This window comes from Fistularia commersonii, chromosome 16 (genome assembly GCF_037954325.1).
Source record: "Fistularia commersonii isolate RoL2024-O1a breed Wild chromosome 16, RoL_Fcom_v1.0, whole genome shotgun sequence".
Classification (NCBI taxonomy): domain Eukaryota; kingdom Metazoa; phylum Chordata; class Actinopteri; order Syngnathiformes; family Fistulariidae; genus Fistularia; species Fistularia commersonii.
The window spans coordinates 2,340,761-2,364,231 of record NC_141299.1 but is presented as its reverse complement, the minus strand read 5'-3'; the positions used below and the strand labels follow the sequence as shown (position 1 = coordinate 2,364,231).

General features: G+C 52.1%; 1 protein-coding gene across 3 annotated transcripts in view; it reads left to right on the top strand.

Annotated features, from left to right (window-relative positions):
* Positions 1-23,471, top strand: part of LOC147225516 (ephrin type-B receptor 1-like) — a 67,709-nt gene that overhangs the window by 8,888 nt on the left and 35,350 nt on the right. For all 3 annotated transcript variants that reach the window (XR_015107315.1, XM_086162441.1, XM_086162440.1), the window contains exons 2-5: positions 16,330-16,394; positions 16,887-17,177; positions 18,143-18,361; positions 18,445-18,625. Coding sequence is in view for 2 of the 3 variants with exons in the window: in XM_086162441.1 (XP_086018567.1) it covers positions 16,330-16,394; positions 16,887-17,177; positions 18,143-18,361; positions 18,445-18,625 (756 nt within the window). In the remaining variant the exon portion in view is untranslated. The remainder of the gene's footprint in view (positions 1-16,329; positions 16,395-16,886; positions 17,178-18,142; positions 18,362-18,444; positions 18,626-23,471) is intronic.

The window sequence follows — 23,471 nt, the reverse complement described above, 5'->3', positions numbered from 1 at the left end:
CGGGTTTGGCCGTCCTTCCGGGGTCCTGTCAAACTGTCATCTGTGCAGAAGCATCAGCTCTTCTGGGGCCCCGAGGTCGTCGATGGAGAAACGGCGGAGGTGTTGAGATCATCGATGGAAAGATGTTTGGTGGCTACGGTTGAAAGCATGCAGGTGACAGTGTCTTGCTATTGCGGATGTGTTAGCCAGCAGGTGTCCAGGACTCTGGCCGGTGCTCCGTTGTCAGTTTTGTCCCTCCTGCGGGATGAGGTTTGTTCCAAGTGGAGTAACGAACGGGTCGTTCCCTGCTTCAGGGTTCCTGCCTGGAGCTCAGCTGTCCCTGCCCTGCGTGTCCATATGCTTCTCCCGAGAGCGGGCTCTGCTCCATCCCCGCTACACGTTTTCCCATTTTTATTATTTTTTTTTTGCGGAAATGTGCTTTCTTTCCACCCAGAGAAGCCGCTCGGATCCGCTGAATGCAGGCGGCGGCCGTCGCTCTCCGAACCACGATCCTAAATCGGCATTCCGTCTGAGTTGCCGTCGTTCCTGCCTGTATTTTAAATCCCTCAATAAGTCATTTGTTTGCGATGCGGTTTTCGACAATTCGGCGATACTTTCCCGATAACGCGCTGCAGACACGGGAGGACTTCACTCGTGGGTCCGAGCTGTCAAACATCTCAATCGAGGAGCATTAATAACAGGACCACAAATGTCCTCCCTGATGGTTGGTGAAGTTCCGGAGTGCCGCTCACGCAACGGGAAATGGAAATAAATGCAGATTCACTCGAGACGGGACAGGGAATCATCTGCACGTACGAGGACGCCTCAGAAGGGCCCGTCTCGGAACCCGGAAACATCTTCACATTGATGGAAGAAAGCGACGCCGGGCGGGAGCAGATGTTCCCCGGCCCTCTAAAACTGGAACGGGACAAACGGCGTCATTTTCCGAGACTCTTGGACACGTTGGCGAACGGAGCCGAGGTGTTTGTCCACACCTGCTGCCGGGTGACCGCAGATGTTTCTTGTTGGCTGCTCGTTCTTATTTCAAGCCCCGATTAGATCAGTGGCCTCACAGCGGAGATGGTAATCTGGTTATCTAACACGAGTCTCCTGGAGGGTGTGGACCACTGCCAGGCTGGTCCTCTGCTGCCAATCCTTACCTCCACCTCAGGAGGTGTGACTCAAGATCATGTCATTTGTTTCAAATTAAACGAAGACACATTTAACCTTCGTTTAACCAGGTGAAAACCCACTGAGATGAGGATCTCTGGGAGAAAAGGGAGATGGTTTGGACGTTGGGAAGATGGAAGATGGAGGATGGAGAGGATCAGGAAGGAGTCCATCAGAGAGGACAGCACATGGTGGATGTTCTGGACTGAGATGGTTTAGACAAGGACCGAGGATGGATGCTTAGGTTGGAGCTGCCGGGGAGGAGGTCTGGAGGAAGACCAGAGAGGAGGTTTATGGATGGAGGGGAGAGGACAGGAAGTTGGTGTGAGAGGAGAGGGTGAGATGGAAGCAGGTGATTGGACTCCATTCATTACATTACATTACATTGCATTTGGCAGACGCTTTTATCCAAAGCGACTTACAATAGAGGACATAGGGACTGCAAATACACTTGCAAATACATTTGCAAATACATGATGCACTGGAAATATAAAGAACAGTAAGCTTGGGTTAGTGAGTTTTTTTTTTTTTTTTTGGACAAAGACATACACAAACGTACACACACACACACCGCATAGCCTAACTTGCTGCCTAACCTGATCTGGGGCATCAGCGCAGTAAAAAGTCCCGAAAGAGAACAGTTTTTACCTGTTTCTTGAAGGTTGAGAGAGATGATGCTAGTCTTGTTGCTTCTGGTCATTTGTTCCACCACTGAGGTAGTAGAACTGAGAACAGTTTTGCCTGGATCGCTTAGAGCGAGCAAAAGGTACATTCAAACCACTAGGGTCCCCTGATGTTCCTCCTAACCCATCAAACTTGAAGCTCGAATGTTCCCTCTAAGCTGCGCAACTGCGCAATTGCGCACTGCTCGCACACTCTCAGCGCACGAGAAAACCGTTCCAGCACAGTGAGCGCATTGCCAATAAATTAGACATATAATATATTTTTCTGTATAATTTTGCCGTGAGTGACAGGTGTCCAGCCAATCATACGATACGATGCAATTACGCTACGCGGCCAATCACGGCGTTGACGGTACTTGCCCACGTGCTCTGCTAAATAACATGCTAAATAACATGCTAAATAACAATAATAACAGTGTGGTGGAGTTAAGTGATGCTAATGCTAACATGCTAACCCCTTATCACGGCGAAACAAGCGGGCGGTGAATGTGATCCGTACACTCACCAAACCAAAGTAAAAAAGAAATGCGGTTCTTTTAAGTTGGAACATCTGTCGGAGTATGTGCAAATAGAAGAGCAAGCGGTGAAACTGGGTGAGATTTTTTCTTTTTTTGAGTGAGAAAGGTCTGCTCTGCAAAACATGTAGCAAGTAGTAGTAAGCGAGTTTACGGATGGAAAAATATGAACTAAATGGAAGCTATGATCCCAGGTGTGATACTGGTGTGTGGCCACAGTGTGCACATCTAATGTTGCTCACACTGGTCCTCAGTGGGCTCAGGGAGGTTGTCTGTATGCACAGATGAAAACATTGCTCCTGTCCACTGCGGAGACGTACAGGCATGCTCGGCAGAACTGACTCTCCAATTGTCAGTGGCGTCGGCGGTTGTGGATCCAGTGAGTGTGAGCTCGCTCCAAAAGTCTTTTTGCTTCCTCCAAAAGTCTTTTTGACCTAACACCTCTGTGGGGGCAGGAAGGAGGAGCCTCAAAAGTCCCGGTCAGAAGAACTGTCGGAGTAAATTTAAGGTACAGGTTAAAGATCTGTTCAGTCTCACAAAGTTCAGGTTGCATCTCCTCTGAAGGTACCTGAAATGTTAGCGTGTGTCTGGACCTCCATGGCTGGAGAGACACCTTCATATAAATAAATGGCACAGTTACATTGAGGGAGGTGTAACTTCGGAGACGTCTCATCTTCATCTCTGTCAGACGTTCACATATTTGCTCTTAAACCCCAGAACATCCTCAGCAGGAGTTGTCGTGATTTCCAAAACACCAAAGAAACGGTCGCGCCGATTTCACTGTCAAACCCTGAAATACAATTCAATGGCAATAATTTCCCCGTTTGTCCAGATATTAATCAGCCATTGCTTTCAGCCAAATCCTCATTACTGTATTTTTCGGATTATAAGTCGCAGTTTTTTTCATAGTTTGGCCGTGGGTTCGACTTATACTCTGGAGCGACTTATGTGTGAAATTATTGAGCCCTCTTGCTCTGATGTGTGTGTGTCTGTTTTTGTGTGTGTGTCTTTAATATAACAGCTATCGTCACACACACACACACACACACACACACACACACACGCCATGGGTCATGGCAGAAGTGCGTTGTGAAAAAAGAAGCAACCAGCGACTTCTGTACCTATGAAAACTGATCATTTCAACATTCATGGTAACTTATAAAAACAACTGAGAAGGGGTTAACAAAAATGGCACCGAAAAGAAAATCTTTTTCTGCAGGTTAGAAGCCGGAAGTTGTGAAATATGCAGCCGAAAATGGCAATCGAGCAGCAGAAAGAAATAGTGAGAAACTTGTAAGGGACTGGCGAAAAGCGAAGGTTACTCTTACTGTAATGGAGAAAACTAAAAAAGCTAATCGCGGGCTAAAAGCTAGCTGGCCACGGCTAGAGGAGCGAGTTCACAGATGGGTGCTTGAACAACGTGCTGCCGGGAAAGGCTTGTCAACAGTACAGTTGCGTCTTCACACCCAGGTAGTTGCCAAGGAGATGAATATAAATGACTTAATAGTAAGAACCGGTTTTGGTGGAGATCAAGTCTCCACCAAGTTCTTGCAAATCCTGGGACCTCCAGGGGAGGGGAAGCTACCACCGCTGGACAAGAGCGGTGCGATGGCCGCTTCGGACGTTACGATGATAATCAGCTGGCGGAGGTTTAGTTTTAGCGGGACGATGAGACCGAGTGGAGCTCAGACATCTGCTCGAAGCTTGGAATCCATTGTTTCTTAAACACAGCCCCAAAGCGCCGCGTATCTCCGTTCCCTCTGTGGCTCTGCCTCCGTTCCAGGCTGACCTATGATTGGTGTTGAGGTTTTTATTCCCTCCATTGTGTCTGTTCCAGGAAGTAAAGGTCATGCGTGCACGGGTGCACGGAGGGACGCAGAAAAACACGTCTCCTATTAACGTGAGATATGAATTCCAGTGTGAATATTGTGTGCGAGGTTAGGGTTCGCTGTGAGTCACGCCGTCGCGCCTGAGCGTAATGTCCTGACGTCATGGCCGCCGTTCCGCGGCGCGGCGAACCCTCGGCGCCAGCGTGCCGCACGCCGTGCGCGCATGTCTCTCGCAGCCGCGTCGCACCAGCGGCCAGGCGGTGCTCGCGGACGTGTCGCTGGATTTTGTCACCGCCGGGCGGCGTGCGGTCAGCTGTTATCTCTCCCGTTCCCCCTTTCTTCTCCACCTCTTTCTCCGGCTGACGTGTGATAAACAGATCCGTGATGAATGCTCGGGCCTAATGGAATACCAATGAGATGGCTAGCGACCCTCCTTCGCTCCAAGGAAGGGAGCCGAGCGGGGCTGAAAGCCGCAGTCTCTGGAGATGACCTCCGCGTGATCGATGCGCAGCATCTCCGGAGGTTTCTTCATCGAGCTGTCCGCTCACACTGTCAATAAAACCGCCCCCACGCCTTCTGATGCTAGAAACAACACCGCCGTCTGATTCTTCCACGTTTGGAGACGCCGGCTCTCAACACGCCTTCAGACGGGGGGGCTGCTCTTCAGACGCCGGGGTGACGGAATTCAAACAGCTGCTCCTTGGAGCTCCGTCCGATGTCACCATTGGTGGACATCAGCCGTGGATGTCCGTGGGTTGAAACCTTGCCGTAGAAGCTCCGAGGAGCTTTGCGTCCTTCTGCTGTGACATCAGCGCAAAGCCCTCCGCGCCTCTCGTCCCAGCATCTGCTGAGCGCTCGCTTCCTCCTCCTGAGGGAGGCGGACATGACGGAGCGTGTCCGTCATCCTCGCGCCTCACATCGTCCACGTCAAACGGAGACGATGTTGCTGTTCGGTCCCCGCGGCTGTCAGCGTGTAGGCATCAGTCGGGTTCCTTACCTGAGGTCACGCTGAAGCGCCTCTGTGCGATCGGGGAGAAGCAGATGCTGGTGAGGTCAAACGGCACATCTCTTCAGATCCTCAGGCTTGGAAGGGAGGGAGCAGATGTTCTCCAGGGAGGGGGTTTGTGTGGCTGGTACCTGCATGAAACTATTAATAGAAGACTGACGGAGCCTCCGTCGGCTCCGAATCCAGAACCGACGGCGCCGAAGCCGGAAAGGTCCGAGTCAGATGTTCGTCTCCCCGTAATGTCGAGCCGAGCTCCTCCGGGCGGCTCGCTCGGGATGAGCGCCTCAGAGAGTGGAGATGTAAAGGGTTCCGTTCCAGAGCGGCGCCGCCCGTCAGGCAGAACATGGCTGCTTATCTCCACGGTGCAGCAGCCCGGATGGAACGCCGTCTTGCCTCCAACTTCAATGTGCGCAGGGTTTTCAGCCTCCGCCTTGCCATCTCCGTGCACTTCTTAGCATAAGACGGCGCCGGGGGCCGAGGAGCCGGGGAGCCGGGGAGCCGTCCGCTGTGACAGCGCGAACTCGTCACCTCTTGAAATGCAGCGGCCGGGGAGCGCCGGCTTTATTTATTTCGCTATTTCGCTTGAAATTCCACTCTTCTGCCGAGTTAGATATTCTATAACTTGACATCCAAAGCGATGTTGACGCTCCACTTTGCAGTGTGAACAGAAATACACATATAAATATATATGCGCTCCACGCTGATTTGATAAAGCATTTGAAGGCCGGCGTGTTTGATGGCGAGATCTTTGCCGTGGATGCCGCCGCTCCCGTTCCCCTCCCCCGCCGTCTCTCTCCTGACTGGCAGCTCGGAGGCCGACCGGGACGCTCCCGGGAGCATCGGCGTCTTCTTATTTACCGGGGTGTGAGTCTGGCTACGGCGAAAAACTCCCCGGCTGTCAAGATGCGAATGAGGATCTGCTCGCCCCTGGGAGGAAGAGGATGGGGAGGACTTCCTGCGTAGAGTCTCCGTGTGCTCGCCGTGTCTGCGTGGGGTTCCTCGACTCGTTCCTCCCACAGTCCAGGCGGGCTTGCTGGTCGGCTAGCTCATAATTTCACAAGTTGGTCGAGACTATCTGTAAATGAAGGGCTGTTTGTCTCCGGGTGACAAGCAAAAGAGCTAGCGGACGGTCTTCGGTGTCCGTATGTCGCGCAGATGATTGGCGAGCGCTCGGCCGACGGGTTCGGGGCGAACGAAGCCGACGCCATGTTGCACATCTGACGGGTTCGCATCAGCCCTTAGCATCTTGTTAGCTCGTAGTCAGACGCTCAAAGACAGAGAAGAGGCGGTGTGGAGGGTGACGACGTGCGCACAGACAGCGTAGCCGGACTGTTGTGTAAATATGGGTGTAATCCGACCTCGAGTTGGGAGGCGCCCCCCTCGGAACCCGCACCGCCCTCTGACAGATAAAGTGTCCCGTTGCTCCGGCCTTCTGGCTCGGGGATGCAGGCTGCCAGCGGAGCCAGGCTGTTATCTGGCGATAACGGATGGTCGGAGCAAAGGTTTCGCCATTCGTCCGCCTGTAAATGGCTCCACCTGAGCGTTTGTTTTCCCGGCGGCGTTTGTTGCCTGCGGACGACGGAGGAGGACAAAGATAGCCTGTTGCAGCTGTGTGTGCGCACAGGATGTGCTGAGACTGAAATAGACTTGGCAGATATGCATGAGAAGAACAAGTCACCCAATAAGAAAAAAAAAAAATCTTGCACGATGTGACTTTAGCTCTTAGTGTTGGAGTTAGCGGGAGCATCGGAGCTCAGCCTCGGGACCGCAGTCTCAGGACCCTTTCTAATGTCGCTGCGGCGGCGCGTCGATTGAAAAAGGTTAATTCGGACTGACATTAAGAGCCACTAACAAAGCTATATCTTGCCGACCGCCATCAATAATTGATAGTGTTGGGTCTCACGCTTCCACCCTGTCAAACCCACCTCGCCTTGCGTCCTCAGCGCCGCCAACCGCACCGCGTCCGGCGCCCAGACACAGTCTGACCTCGGTAAAGGCCAGACAGAACAGACAAATGCGGAGTAAACGCAGCAGAAAACAGGGCTTTCAAATGGCATTGGATCAGAAATCATGCATTAATCATGAGGTGAAAGCTTCCCCGCTGGTGCCATTCGTCCAGCATCTTCAGGGCCCGGGCCTGTGAGCCAGAAGTCCTTTTACTGTGGATATTAGTGAAATATTCGTTTACGGAGAGGGAAAGCGTGGGCTCCTGCAGCCGCTGCCTCCGGGCTGTCCGAGGGACGAACGCCGCATTCCGGCCTTCGCTGTTCCCATTCAGCGACGGACAACAGGTGGCTTGTCCTGCTGGGACTCGTCGCTAACAACCCAGCATCTCCGTATATTTGCGGCGCTGAGCCTCCGGTGTGGCGGGTAGTTTCCATCTTTTTGAGAATGTAATATATGTCATATATAGAATGTAACCTATATGAACCCCTGGTGAATAAACGGCGTGCCGGTCGATTTTCCCGCAGCTCTGCAGATCCCGTGCGGAGTTTGATCGGAACAAACAGAAACACAGGATCGGAGAATCAATGGACAATATCTGGCGGGCGCGGGAGGAATATCACCCCCCCCCCCACACCTCGTCAGCGGTGATGAGCGTGTCCTGGAGAAATCATGACACCACAAATTTTCTAGGTCAAGGCTGTGAAAGAGGGATGAGACGTGAGGTGAGAGCGGAGGGTGGGGACGGAGACACCATGGAGGAAGGCGGAGGCGGTGGAAGGGGGGGGGGGGTGAAGAGGAAGGAGGGGGAAGAGGAGGAAGGGTGTCCTCGGCTGTATGTGGCTGCCATTGTCGGAGCGGTTTGCCCGACGCCAAACCGCGTCGCAGACGGAGAAATCGATGTCCTCCGGCCATCGCAGCTAAAAAGCATCTTCTCTCCAAATGACTGAATCAGCTGCGATCAGCTCATCCTGCTGTAGGCGACAGGGAAGACACTTGGCTTAGAAATTCTCAGAATCCCAGGATTTGAAAACAGAATTTCAACAGAATATCTCTAAATTCTTCTCATCAGAATCAGAATCATTTATTTAGGCCACGCAACAGTGTTGGTGGAATTTGTTTCCGGTACAGCACATAATGCTCACATCTCTCCTGTGTCAGTTCCATCGTCAACAATACACTACGGACAGAAAATCAAGCCAAGCAGACGGGACACATCACACATCAAGACGGTGATTTGTTCAAAGTCCGTATAGCTGTTGGAAAAAAGCTGTTTTTAAATCTGACAGATATGGTCAGATTACTTTACAGATTTGGTCATTACTTTATGAATGAATATTTGGAAAAGATTTCAATCCTTTTCTGAAAGTCTTCATTCCAAAGGGGTTTTATTTTCATGACCGTTATTCAAGAAAACCTTTTCAGCATTCAGCGGAGCGGAGGCCGTGAACGTCGAGGGCCGGTTGAAATGATGCGGGGGAGGAAGGTGGAGATGCTGCGACCGGGAGACCGGGAGGAAAGGCGGTTCGGACGGAAGCCCGGGAGCGGGAGAACTTGAGTAGGAGCTATCTGGAAGGGGTTTGTGGGGAATGTTGTGGAGGTGAAAGGAGCGTCAGGTGGAGTGATGGGTGTGAAGATGGAAACTGAAGGTGTGATTCTCAGTGTTGCTGCCCTGCAGGTGGGCTGGAAGTTAGAGGAGGAGTCCAGCTTTACATCACAGATCTGTCAGAACCGCTTCCTACGTTTATTTCCTGTATTGCTGTGTGACTCTCACCTGGAGTCCACCAGTCATTCAAGGCTCCTCCGCCAGGGTTTGGGAACCCGCGGGTGTCGCTTATTGCTGTGAGCGGCGGGCGGCGCCTCACAGTGACTCCCCAGTCTGACGCCGGCCAGCGTTTCACCCGCAAACCTCCGGCCGCTCCGGGTCCCGGCGACCGAAGCGGAGCTCAAACCGTTTGAAGACGACCACGTAAACGGGGTCGCCGACCTCCAAGAAGATCGTTTCTTGGGTTTAAAGAAACACGGCCTCGGGCGATTTTTCTCAGCTTCCTGTTTTGCATATTCGCCGGCGTTCTGTCGGCTCTCCGATCCTCAAGGTTCCTCAGTGCCCTTCGGGGGTGCGTAAATAAGACGGGCGAGTCTCCGGCTGACACCGCAAACACCCCCAGAGGCGCAAAGCCTCATTTAGCTCAAAGAAACGTCAGAGGAAATGCTGAAGTTCACAAACAGGCGTTCTGCAGCGTCAACAGGAAGCGGAACCTGCTGGCACCCGATCGTCTGGGGCCGGCGGGCCGTGAGGGCAAACCTGCCTCGCGTTTCCTCTCACGCCAGACCTTCCGGAAGATGGAAACCCACTGGGTCTTTGAACACAGAAAAAACTCACGCTGTAAGTGACCGAGGTCTTGGTCGACGTTGTTCTAGAACATTGGAAACAGACGACCCGAAGATGATCGGAGATGCATTGCCGTCATTCATTAGCGGCGAAATCTCAGCGACGCCGCGCCTCGGTTGGAGATCGACAGCTTTTATTGTCTTCCGGACGCACGTCCAGACCCCTCCTGTGACTTCCTGAATAGACATGGATTTTACAAAAGGCATCAGCAGACACTTCACAGAGGACGGGATCCCATCTCCTCAAAGTACCCTGCCGTTCGTGCAAACGGAAAGAGACGTTTGAACCCGAAAACGGCCCGCCGATCAGAAAAAGGAGGAAAATAGAACAAGGGGATGCATCTATCGGCAGTGCAAACTTCTAAGAATGAAATCAGACTCCTCAGAAAACAGGTATTAGTAAAACGTGACGCACCGCTGTAGCGCCACGTGTCCACCGGGGGCGCAAGCAGGTCCGATCACCTGGAATCGATGGTTTCCATCCAGCGGTTGGCTCTGAAGACCCTCAGGCGGATAGAAAGAATCTGCCTATGCGCCGCAACAAGACGGATGGATAAAGAACCCCCGTTAGATCCTCACCACAGCCTCCACCTGCAGTCAGATCCAGACATGAGCTGGAAGACGGCCTTCAGAGACATCGGCGAATAATCATGCTTTTGTTAAGAGAACTGCTCCGCGAGCCTGCTTTCCAGCCTCCACCCTGACGTTTTATCCGAACATCTCCGCCCCCGAGAGACGGCGCTCCTCGCAGACAACGCCGCAACACGAAATCTGCTTTTGAACAACCGGCGGAAAGGTTTGAATTTTGCCCAAAGCGGTACATGCTCTTTTCCCGATGCTCCGGTTCAGCCGCAACTGCAGCACGACTGATAACGGCCCGCCGCCTGATGAATGGATGCAGATGTTGTGGGATGCTATGGGATGTGGCTGCCACAACACGGTGAAGCTCAACGAGATTGATAAGGCTCACATTTTCACGACTGACGCTTTATCATGGTTAATTAAACGGCTGTCGGACGAGTCCTGGAATCCACGTGTGATTTGTGCGTTTGCGGAGAAACGAGTTTAAATTTGAAAATCGTCAAATCGGACGGCCGCGTCTTCTTTTTTTCTTCTCCTCTTCCGGTTCCGCAGCTCCTCGCCGGTGCTGGTGGACACCCTTTCCAAGCTTTAACGTGAAAACGGGCAAGGAATCCAAATGAAGGCCGACCCGCTTCGGTCCTGTGAGGTTACTCCGCGGCAGCGTCTCCGGCTTCTTCTCGATCCGCTGTTACATAGTCATGGCCTGTTTTTTCGCTGATTCGCGGTGTTTCTGAGCTGCTGAGTGGGCTCTTTTCTGACTCCAGCCCGCCGGCGCGGGCTTCAGTGGGATGTCGAGTGAGGAAATGATTGGCTGAGACTTTGCGGGCTGCGTGAGCTCAGCGGGGCTCGGGAGGACCTTCTCCACCCCGGGGTGAAAAGCAGGATCTGCTTCCTGTGGTTCTTTTCCTCCCTTCTGCTCCTCTCGGTGTTCAAAGGTATTGCAGACACAAACATCTCCCTTTGTCTGAATTTTCCACCGTCGTTGCAGAGACAGGGAGGTGCAGATGTTTGGCGGAGGTTTCCGGATGATCTGATCCGCAAGCAGAGGGACAAACTCGCTCTTCCTCCTCTTTCAGGGCTTTGTTTTGCGAAACGAGACCCGGGTCATGGCAGTGTCACGTGTCACGTTTCATGGTGTCGAATGTGAGTGTGGAACCTCCACAGCCAGGTGGACGGTGCCGTTTGGACTTTTTGTGGACTAATGGTCACCTGCGTGTCTTCTTACGCCTCTCTGGATGATACGTGGCTCTTCATACACCTTAGTTCATCGTCCAAACTGTCCATCACTGCACAACCTTCTGCCCCGCGCAGATAAATCACACCGACCACGCCCGCTTCACATGTCTTACAATCCCATAATAGTTCTCGGACAGTCTGCGTCTGCTCAGAGGAGATGAAGGGAACCTCCCGCAACACCTGCAAGACCAGAGCAGAAGGACACCAGGCTGGCTTGTTGTGGGAGCGGGTCTCTCGCGGCTCTGCGGATCAGTTAGCCATGAGGCTGCTAGCATACCGAAACAGCTAGCATCACTCCAGAGGAGGAACTGGACCCATGACATCTTCTCAGAGGTTGTGTTAACCAGCGTGACCCCAAAGAAATATGTTTCTCTGTTGCGCAGAAGGGTTTGTGTTATCTTCTGAGATGCACGCGTGGACCGGGCTTGAGTTTCCTGAACGGCGCGCGCGCGCCTCCTGACCCAGACGTCTTCCCGAGATGCCGTGTCCTTCTGCTCCGACGCCCGATTGGTCAGCATCTGTCTCCGCGGGCGTCCTGACCTCTTCCACTCCGGGGGGCTTTTAGCGAGTTTAGCGTGTGGCCGGTGCATGTTATGAACCTGGGCCCCGGCTCACGCTGTGCGTACGCAACACAAACACAGACTCACACAGGCAGACGTATCAAGAAAGATCTGTGTTCCCGCGGCCGTCCGACCCGGTTAAAACATGCATGGTTACTTCACATAAGATGACCTTACCTCACTTGCCACTGGACCGGCCGCGTGCAGGCATCACGCGGGAAAAGCTTTTCCATGTTTCCCCTGCGAGCCCCAACAAGGACTTGTTGACCGCTGCAAGATGGCCCAGATTTAGCCGCTGTTTCCTCCGCTGGTACTTCGCTGAGGTTCCATCCGTCGGGTCAAGGGGGCGCCGCTCGGCGGGGGGCGGGGCGGGAACCGACGCGGCTTCCGATATGTCAAAAGTAATTAGGCCGTCGGCGGAGTAGACCCTATTATGCGGCGAGAGTTGTGTGCTGTTAATTAGACTGATGAGAAGATAAGCCCAGAATAGACCTTCAGCTACAAGGCTACCTTCGCTGTGATTAGACCTCCTCCGGTTTCAGCTGGGAATCCACGCAGAGGTGGGCTGGAAGTACCGCATCGCAAGGGGAGAAGTCTGCGCCCGCTGCCGACGCCTCGGTACGCGAAGATCACGCTTATCGCGTCCTCGTTGAAAGCGCTCTCGAAATGTACTTACGGGCTCGATGGATAATTTGTTTTCGGACCTTGACCCCAGGCGCTAGCTCGGTTTCTCGGAAAATACGATAAATAATTTCATCGTTTTCAAAGACGGGGTTGTAAATGTTACATAATATATTTCTTGATAGTCATTTTAGTTTTTTTAAGACAGAAAATAAATCTGTAGATTCCAGCTAAACTCGTGGACTTCGATAGCCCGTCAAACAACGTTCCTCAGAGCTCCCGGAGCGGTTGATTTGAAAATACTCATCGACGGTGACGTTTAGAAACGCGACGGTCTGCTCACAGCCGTCGTTTTCCTCGGAGAGGGAAGAAGCCGGCCGGAGGAGCTCGTCGGCGACGGGGCACTTCCGATACGGCGGCGTTGACATCTTTTTGTATTGTTTCCCCGAAGCCGCGCCCTCTCGTCGGCACAAAGACCTCGGCTCGGTGCGACGCCGCGATCAGAGACACTAAACGCGCCGAAGCTACAAATTAGACGCCGACAGTTGTTCCCCTTTGAATGCGACCGCGCTCAGATCTCAGATCCTCGGCTCGGCTTTCGCGTGACGCGCATTTCATTTTCCCAAACGACCTCCGTTCCCGGGAGGGGCTGGAAAAGCGGGTTCTGCTGTAATTAGGCTAGAATACCGACCGAAAAAAAGACAGAAGCACCCTAAAGTGTCGGGGGGGGGGGGGGTGGATAAAAGCACCGGCAGAGGATGGAGGAGGGGGTGTGACGAGAAGGAGAGGAGATAATGAGAAGCGGGGTGACAGAAGAGGAGAGCATGTCAAGAATCAAGGGGGTTGTTTGCCGGCGGCTGCCTCGCGGTGCCATGTCGGCGGATCTTCTCGCCATGTTTCATTACAAAGGCTCAGTGCGCGGAGGACGTCAGGTCGTCCAATCAGAACGGAGCAGCCGAGAGGTTTGGTTCACGCTCAGCCATCGGAGACCAGAAAGAAAGGGAAGGAGAAGAAGAAGGAAAAGCCCAGTCTCGAGCCACAGTCAGGGGTTCGGTGTCTTGCTCAACGGCAGGACCTCCAGATTGGATTGATCCCTTTTCCAAGCGACCTCCAGCTCATATCGCACACCTCCGCAGTGTCCAAGAAGGAGGGGGTCGGTTCTGCCTTCAGGTCTAAAGATGCACGGAGAAGCTGGTCGGTTCCCCAGGCCCTCGCTTCCTCCACTCCGGCTTGGACTCTGACTCTGAAACAACAACATTCGCTGATCTTCATAAGATTGAAGCCGGGCCGAGCCGGCGCGGGCGCTTCCGATGCCGTCCGCCGAGCCGCTCGCTCGACGGGGATCTAAAGTGGGACGGCGGGCCCGGATGTTGTGAAAAAACATAATCGATCTGTGTTTGTGTTCGGCTGAATGAGCTGAAAGGAACCAAACATCACACATCTCCTCTTCACGCTCCACATCTGTCAGCGGCAATAACACGACGCCGCCGTACGGTCCAAAGCGGACCCGCAATTTCAGCCCCTCCGGGTTTCCCCAATGAGGATCGATAATGGAACCGAACCGCGAGCGTCATCCGTTTTCGTACGCGCCTCTGTGGTCAGAAGAGGGACTGCTCATTATTTCCACGTGATCTCCATCCCCGGTCCCACAGAGACGTCGGGCACGGCTGCATTCAGGAAGCTCGCTGACTGCCGCCTCTCGTTAGCGCCTCTCTTTTGTCCCCTCGCAGCACGAACCACCAGGTTTCCTTGACATCGTGCTTCTCTCAGCTGCACGTTGAGAAGGGTCGACGCGCTTTGTCTGAAATCCGGCCTTGGGAGTTCTGCCTCCACGGGTAACCGACCACCTAACTAACCAACCCATGCATTGGGGGACCAATCAGCGTGATTCGCTGTCTTGTGGAAACTATGGAGAAACGAGGCATGCCACGTGCATTACACACACACACCACACGCACACGCCGACCTCCAGCGTGTTGGATGAACAAGAGAGTCGGTTTTTAACAAGAGTGTTTTGAGAGCTCAGCTAATAACACTATAAAAGCAGTGGATGAATCAGGTTCAGATGTTATTGAGAACCAGGGAGGCTGTGTATCTTGGCCGCACAATCCACAGCATGTATTTTTAACTTGAAATCTACAGATTAAAGATTGGTCGGAGCACCTGGAGACTCGTTGGTCCTCCACAGAAACCATTTCCTCCACCTCCGATGCGTCCGCCGACTGCCGGCGTCTTAGAGCCTGTTCACACGGCCAAAATGCAATTCATTTGGGAGCGGAATAGTAATAATTCCTCTTCGCCCCGAGGGTTCCGTCTATATACATTTAATAAAACACTAGTTTTGCGCCTTCACCTTCAGGAATTGCTCTTGAGAAATTTATTGCCCCCGCCCCTGAACGGTGAAATGAAATATCCAGCCCGGCGTCCCTCTGACACCTCGCTGTCTCACACAGTGAAGATTTAATCAGCGTGTCAGGTTAGCGTGCAGCCGCTGCAGCAGGTGGGGCTCGCCGAGCGGCTTCAGGTGGGATGCTAAGTGATTAGCGCCACCTAAATCATGGCGGCGCCGCACACGCTCAGCACCGCCGGTCGATTTAATTGCCGCGCTTCTGTTCAGTAACTGCATCGGCTTGTAATTTTCATTTGATTTCCCCTCCTGAACCCCGAACAACTCGCCATGTTTTACCGCCGCTGGAAAGGCTGTGATCACTGCTCTTTGTTGCTCTGACGGCAGAAGGGTTACAGTCAGAAGAGTTGCAGCACAGAGGCCGAGCACAGAGGTGTGGTATAGAGGGGTAGCACATGGGTGTAGTACAGAGGTGTAGTACATGGGTTTGGTAAAGAGGTGTAGTACAGAGGTTTAGTACATGGGAATGGTAGAGAGGTGCGGTACAGAGGTGTAGTACATAGGTGTGGTAAAGAGGTGTAGTACATGGGTGTATCACATAGGTCTAGCACATAGGAATGGTACAGAGGTCTAGTACATGGGTGTAGTACAGAGGTGTGGTACAGAGGTGTAGTACAGAGGTGTAGCACATAGATGTGGTAAAGAGGTGTAGTACATTGGTGTATCACATAGGTGTAGCACATAGGAGTGGCACAGAGGTGTAGTACATGGGTGTGGTACAGAGGTGCAGCACACGGGTGTAGTACAGAGGTGTCGAGCATGGTTATGGTACAGAAGTGTGGTACAGAGGTGTAGTACATATCAGTGGTACAGAAGTGTTGTACATGGGTGTTGTACAAAGGTATAGTACATAGCTGTGGTAGAGAGGTGTAGTACATGGGTGTAGCACATAGATGTAGTGTTGGCGTAGTGTACTGGAGGCATGAAGGTAAACAGTGTCAATAACCTTGCACATGACACCTATCTGGATCTTTTCTGACACAGCGTTTGGCTGCGCTGGAACCTTTGACTTGTCAGAAAAGCCAGAGGCTCCTGATCTTTGCACAGCTTTGAAGTTCATGTGTTCACCAAGTGGCTCGCTGATTTGGAAACCTACTGCTACTCGCGTCTGAAGATGCCACCGCGCTCGACCCGACCGACCCTCCCTCCCCTCTCCTTTCCTATGACAGCAGCCATCAAAAAACATCCCGGTCCCTTCTTTGGAGGCCCCCCCTCCCCGCTGGACCTCCGAGGCAGAGCTTTTTCTCAGTCTCGCTCATTTGCGACAGTATCGTCCAGGAAAGTGAGAAGGAGAGAAGGTGTAAACCTTTTGTTATTTCTGGAGCGGGGGACTGCCTACGTAAAGCGTCTGGACTCGCTCTGCAAAGAAGCGCTTACCTGTTGTCGTCCTCCCCCCTGTCTGACAGAGACGGTGATGGATACAAGGACAGCAACGGCGGAGCTTGGCTGGATATCATTCCCTGCCAATGGGGTAAGAACAATTTGCTATGGCATGCTGTGTGTGTATGTGTGTGTGTGTGTGTGTGTACCCTGGGGGTAAGCAGTTTGAGTACACTTTACAGTGCTCCATTAACGAGTCTGTCAAAATGTTAATTACAGTGGCAAGGTGACACCAATTAACTGCTATTGATGGACAATTGAGTGGATTCCAATGGACGATGGGGGGAAAGGGTGGGGGGGACAAAGGAAGGCATTTGAATAGAAAAGAACAGGAAGTCATTTTAAATGCTTGCTTCGGTTCTGCCATATTGCACGAGTGTGTGCGTGCAAGCAAGTTGAGCGGTGCTAATTGTGATGAATGGCCGTCCCTCTGCAGCTCAGGACCAGGTAGGGAGGTGACTAAAAGTGATAGAGGAAGGGAGGAGACACCATGTGAAGGAGTGGAGGAGAAGGTTTCATTTGTGTCAGGGCTCGCTGAACCCATTCATCATGTTGTCCCCCCCCCCCGCCCGGCATTCACCAGTGGGAGGAGGTGAGCGGCTACGACGAGAACCTCAACACCATCAGGACGTACCAGGTGTGCAACGTGTTCGAGCCCAGCCAGAACAACTGGCTCCTCACTACCTACGTGGACCGGAGGGCGGCGCAGCGGATCTACGTGGAGATCCGCTTCACCGTGAGGGACTGCGCCTCCATCCCCAGCGTCCTGGGCTCCTGCAAGGAGACCTTCAACCTCTACTACCTGGAGACGGACAGGACGGTGTCGGAGAGCATCAAGGGGGTGGAGTACTGGGCCAACGCCCCCTTCCTAAAGGTACATACCGTGGGTTGTTTGAGTAGACGGGCGGGGGGTGGAGAGGGCGCTCTTCAATTGGCATTTGAAAGCAGCACAGAGGGCCGCTCTTAGTCGGCAACGGACCGCGAGATGTTTTTGGCGCCTGGCGGCGCGAGAAGTGGCACATGGATGCCCACGGTGGAGCGCGGCCAGAGGACGGACTAAACCGCGCTCTGCAGGAACACACACATAATTCACACACTCCTGTAGCGTGAAGGGAGGTGTAAATCTCATTTATTTTGGTCACATTATCACAACGTAGTAAACACAGCCCAACTATTTGGGGACGTTCATCGGGGGCGGCCTCCGTCCCGTGGCTGCCGTGGACGGAACGCTGCACGGTAAAGGCATCTTCAACACGTCTACAAAACACTGACTAGCCGTGGCTACGGGCACACAGTCATATAAAGACCACGCAAAAAAACCGCAGCTGTTAGTGGACACTTGAAATGCAAAAGTGAAGATGGTAACAGGATGGAGAAGATTTGCAGAAGTGGTTCAAGATCACCAGCGTTAGCCTACTTCAATACAACTCAAATGCTTCATGTACTCATAAAAATAAGAATACACAGGGTGCCCCGCTCTTCTTGTTCAGATAGAAATCTTACTTTAAGCTCATCAGTGCCAAAAAGGTATTTCCAAGTAAACTCCCTGGAAAATAGAAGATGTTAAAGTGTTGACTCCAAAGTTGTTTCAATGCGGTAAATTGAGCTTCACATAGTTTTAGCTTCTCTCAAATCGTATTTCCTGCGTGAGCGGACAGAGGCGAGCTAGGCCGCGGATCCCGGCGGATCGCCCAGGTCAGGCAGCGGAAAATACCGGGATGGCAGCCGTTGTGTTTGCACCGCGGAGGGAGGACAAAAACTCAAGCCGAAAGGAATCTCCACCTTCTAATTTTGCTCTTCTTTCCCCTTCCTCCTCCTCTGCTTCTGTCTACGCCACAGGTGGACACCATTGCTGCAGACGAGAGCTTCTCCCAGGTGGACTTCGGGGGGAGGCTGATGAAGGTGAACACCGAGGTCCGGAGCTTCGGGCCTCTCTCCAAAGGCAAAGGCTTCCACCTGGCCTTCCAGGATCTGGGAGCCTGCATGTCCCTCTTGGCCGTCAGGGTGTTCTACAAAAAATGCCCCAGCATTGTGCAGAACTTTGCCTTCTTCCCAGAGGTACGAGCAGGATCCGCCGCCGTTATGTCACGGGGAGCTGCGGACTCGTCGATAGCCCCTGTGTTTACTCTGATGCCGTGCAGACGCTTACCGGAGCAGAATCCACCTCCTTAGTCATCGCCAGAGGAAGCTGCATTCCCAACGCCGAGGAGGTGGACGTGCCCATCAAGCTGTACTGCAACGGCGACGGGGAGTGGATGGTTCCCATCGGCAGCTGCAGCTGCAAGGGGGGTTACGAACCGGACAATGGCAACCTGTGTCGAGGTAAATCTCAAAATGTGCCCATAAAGGAGACAATCGGACCAAATCTTGGGAAGCGTTACGGCGTATCGGCTCGATCAAATACTCTCCGACGACCTTGCCGGCGGCAGACACCGCACACCAGTCACACGAGTGGATGATAAAGGCGGCAAATCCATATCTGGCAAACGGGCGATCCGCCTTAGCGGCCGGGTTTTTGGCCGCCAAGGTCTTGGGCGCAGGGAACTGTGGCGAGGTCTTTCAGGCACGTGGAAGAAAATAGAAAACGTTTGATTTCACGGTGAACGGCAAACATCCCGCGGCCGTCAGACCCCTGTTAGCTTAGCCTCTTAGCTTCAGATGGAGTCGAGAAGTGGCGGCTGTGGAGGGGGGCGGGGCTCCTGCTCAGCCATCAATAGGCTTTCACAGAGGAGATTTTGGTGTTATCCCTGGTTTATTATCACCCAAAGAAGAAACAACAAACGGCTCATTACGGGTTATTGATCCCGCGACTCACCTGCTGCTTGGAAAGCAGAAGCTCTGCTGCTCGGAGTCCAATTAAAAAGCGCTTCTCTGAAGATTTCGTGTTTTCAGTGAACACAGCAGCCACCGGGGAGGCTCCCGCTGGGCCCCGTTCAAGGCAGCAGGAGCTTCTCGGCCAGGCAAAGACGTCCTCCTGGTCTCGGCCGTGTTCTCGTCTGTATTTCGTGTCATCAAGAGACGACCTGTTCTACCTGTGGAAGTGAGGCGTGGACAAAATCGACGAGAGCCTCAGTTCCGGGCGGCTTCCGTGGAGGCTCGGTGTGTGTCCTGATCACTTCTGGTTCACTTCCTTTCCTTCTTTTGAGCCTGACGTCCCGAACCTGCACGGGTGCTGCCGTAGACTAGCTGTCCCTTCTCCGAGATGTCCGGCATCTAAGGCGGCGGTGGTTCAATCCCCTGGTTTGCATGCCAGCGACTCCCCAGGGTTCGGCTCGCGCCTCGTCTGGTCGGCTGCGCAAGTGGAGGCCGTTTTACGAGGAAGCGCCTCCGGTTGAACCAGGCTGCGGTTGTTAGCTTAGCATCACATCTCGGCGTGGACAGTTTGTAGGGTGTAGCCCGGGCCCGCACCTCTCAGGTACAAACCGGACAGCGGCTGGAAATCAAAGTGGGAGAACATCCAGCTCAGACCGGCTGAGATCGCTGTGTGAAAGGAGAAGGTTTTATCTGCTGTGGGACAGGATGGAGGCCAGAGTTTGGCACACTGGCGATCCTTCGTTTGTTCCCAGATGTGTCTTTGCCACGGGTGCGGGTGCGGTGGCGGCGTCAGCGGCGCTCCTCCTGCTGATGTTGGCAGGAGCAGGCGAGGCTGACGGAGAAGCGGCTCCTGCTTCTGCCGCGCCTCTTTTCCATTTTTATCTGCCCTCTTTCCCCATTTCCTCTGCAAAGTAGTGCCCCTCATTCCTTATGTCCCCTGGAGAGTCTCATCCATTCTGTGTGTGTGTGTGTGTGTGTGTGTGTGTGTGTGTGTGTGTGGTCTGCAGAGCAAGAGTGTGTGAGATATATGTATATAAATAGGACTGTGCACGTGTAGAAATGATAAGTGAGTCCACTTCATTGCATGTTAATTAGTTTTGCGGGTTCTGGCCAGATTAGTCGCCTGTGAATTAGTCCTGGGCTGTCAGAGGAGGAGTAGAGGAGGAGGAGGAGGAGGAAGGACTGAAAAAAAAAAAAAAAAAAAAGTCTCCTCTGGGAATGAGAGGTAAGTTTAAAAAAAGAAGCCCAATCAAGGGCAGGATGGGAGAAACGGATGGAGATAAAATGAAGGGAACACGTTGGATGTGTGACGGTGCAGGAATCTGATGAACGTGAAAGCGCCGTCATCAAGTCCGACACTGTCAGAGGGTCTTTGAACGCATCGTTACGACACTCTGTGAAACATTCCCAGAGGGGCCGTCCTCCCTAGCGCTGCCCTCTGGAGCTTATATGGTGGAAGGTTACGTATGAAGGGGTCTCTGTCTGCGGCCCTGCGAACGCTCGAGTAAATGGATGTGCAGGCGTGTGGTGTCAGAGGAGTGGATACTGGATCATCTGGCCTGGGAACGACCACGGACATCGAGTTCCATCCTGCCGTCGGGCATGCAGGTCTGATTCGCGGCTGCATGCGAGGTGGACTGATCGAGGGGACCGACCCCGAGATGGCGATTCGCACAAACAAGACCGCATCGTCCTAAATCTACACCTGATCTGACCATCTGCTTGAGGTCAGGTATGCAGGCGGGTGCCATGTTTCCCTGCGAGAGTCCCTTTTGCCTGACTTTGCCCAGCGGGCAGTCCGACAGGCGTCCAGAGCTGAATGAGTGTTTCCAGGCGGGGTCGTTCTCCCGCGTGAGCGGTAATAACAGCTCCTGGCCTCATTACTGCTGCGGATGGGAAAGGTGGTGCTTTATCATAGACCTCCCCCTCCCACCACCATGTTGTTGTGCTGCAGAACTGCATCTATCTTGGTGGCGTCCATGCAGGTGTTGGCACCAGGTTCAAAGTCTGCTGTCAGAATAATTGTCCTTTCCTGTGCTAAAAGCATGGATTCAATGAGCTGGACTTCCTTTTCCAGCAAATATTAAGCCGTGGACCGTCGTGGCTCCCAAAGTGTTGGACGCCAGCTGGCTTCTGAAGGTGGGCCGATGTTAAGAGGGCCGGCTTTCTGGAGGTGGGAAGACAGGAAGCAATGTGAGGTGCAGGGAAGGTCCAGAGTGGACCCCCTTTACCAAGCAGGAGGACCCGGTTCCTCATGGGTGTCGATCCCCTTTGAAAGCGTATTCTGGGACCTCGGAGTCCAGAAAGCACAGAAAACACCTCAGCCGGTCCTGAGGAAAGGCCCTTGGGGGACTTCTCGGGTCAGACGGCTCCAACATGGACCTTGGTGTCAAACTGAAGGAAATGATGGTTATCTTGGATAAGAATCGACATGTTGCTCAACTAAAGACTGGCCTCACACCTCACAGTGTGTGTGTGTGTGTGTGTGTGTGTGTGTGTGTACAAATCGTCATTCAAATGGGATTAAACCTATTTAAAGGGTTCTACAATTTAATACACCAAAAATATAACCTGCCCCTCCTGTGGATTTCATGCTTTAAGTCCCCCCCCACACACACACACAGACACACATACATACACACACACACACACACACACAGGCATGCACATTTTAATAATTGATCAATGTGCCTGAATGCCAACTTTATCCAATTGTCCCCAGCCTGTGTGCGGTGTGACGCTTCCCAGCTGGCCGGCGGCTCCCAGGAATAAATTCCGTCCGCAAAAAACATTGCCGCTCTTTTGTTTGCTGCGTTTCAAACCGCAGAGAAAAACCAACTCGCTTGATTTATTCTCGTCAAAAGCATTTTCACCCCCCCCCCCGACTAACGCCCGCTAATTTGTGTCTGCCGCGCAGTAAACACATCCACGCCGCCCGCTGGAATCGCCGCTCCCATAAAGCTTAAGAAGCTGAGGTCTCCCCGCGCAGGCCGGCGTCTCAGCACCTTCACACTCGTTAAAAAGCAATAACGTCCTCGTCGAGGCGTGGAGACGCTCAGAGGGAGCTTCGGAACAACGGTGGCGTGTTTGGAATCACGGGCTGCAAATGCCATTGTTTTTATGATTAAAAGCATCACATTCAAAGTACACACACACACACACGCACACACACACACACCTGACCTGTTTTAGGGGTTAGCAGTTTTGCACCCGTGCACACGTGGACACCGAAAAGGAGGAGCGTGCACAGAGGTGTGTCCAGAACTGACAGAGAGGGGACCAGACTTGTTGCCATGGCGACGCACCCCTTGTGTATAGCAAGGTTTTGGAAAAAATGACCTTGACAAGCCAGATGTCTTTCTGCCTGTTCAGAATACACACACACACACACACGCACACAGGTATTGAGATGTGGAGGTGCAGAGATGATCTGAGTGGCGTGGATCTCCACGTGAGCTGTATGATCACGCTGTGCACGTGAAGAGGGTAAAGATGGCCAATCCAAACCTGCTGTCCTCCATCCTCCTCACTCCCAAAGACAAACCTCCACATCTTCATCTCCACCTCCAATCTTCTCCTCAGCCTCTCAAAAGCAGACGTCGTGGCTGCTCTCTCCTCCTTCTTCTCCATCTTTTCTTCTGTTCAAACCTGCACCAACCTCTCCTCCCTCTCCAATGTTCTGGACTGTTGCCCATCGGTACTTCAACTCCTCCACCTTCTCCATCTCCAGCCCCGTAGCCTCACTGTTCCACCATGGGTTCCTCCCATCCACACATTTATAACCTACTAGAACCTGTGTCTTCATGAATATGCTACCGTTGATGATAAGAATTATAATATTAATGATGATATTAACAATAGCAATAATAATAATAATGATTTTAAAAATAATAATAATGATAATAATTTTAGCCATAGCAATAATAATAGTTTATTTTAACAATATCAATATAATAATAATAATAATGAAAATAATAATACTAATTGTAATTCGAAAAATAATAAGAATGCTAATAATTTTAGCCTTAGTAATAATAATAATATTAAATAAGTAATAACAATAATAATAATAATAATAATATAATTTTAACAATAACAATAAATAATAATGCTAATAATTTCAGCCATAGCAATAATAATAACAACAATAATAATAAATGATAATATTAATAATTATAATTAATAATAATAATAATAATAATTTTAACAATAGCAATGATAATAATAAGCATAATTTTAGCAACAACAATTATTATAACCACAATAATTTTCATAATTGCGATTATTATAATGGTCATAATAATAATAATAATAATGCTAAAAATGTTGAGATGATGTGTTGAAACCAAAAACT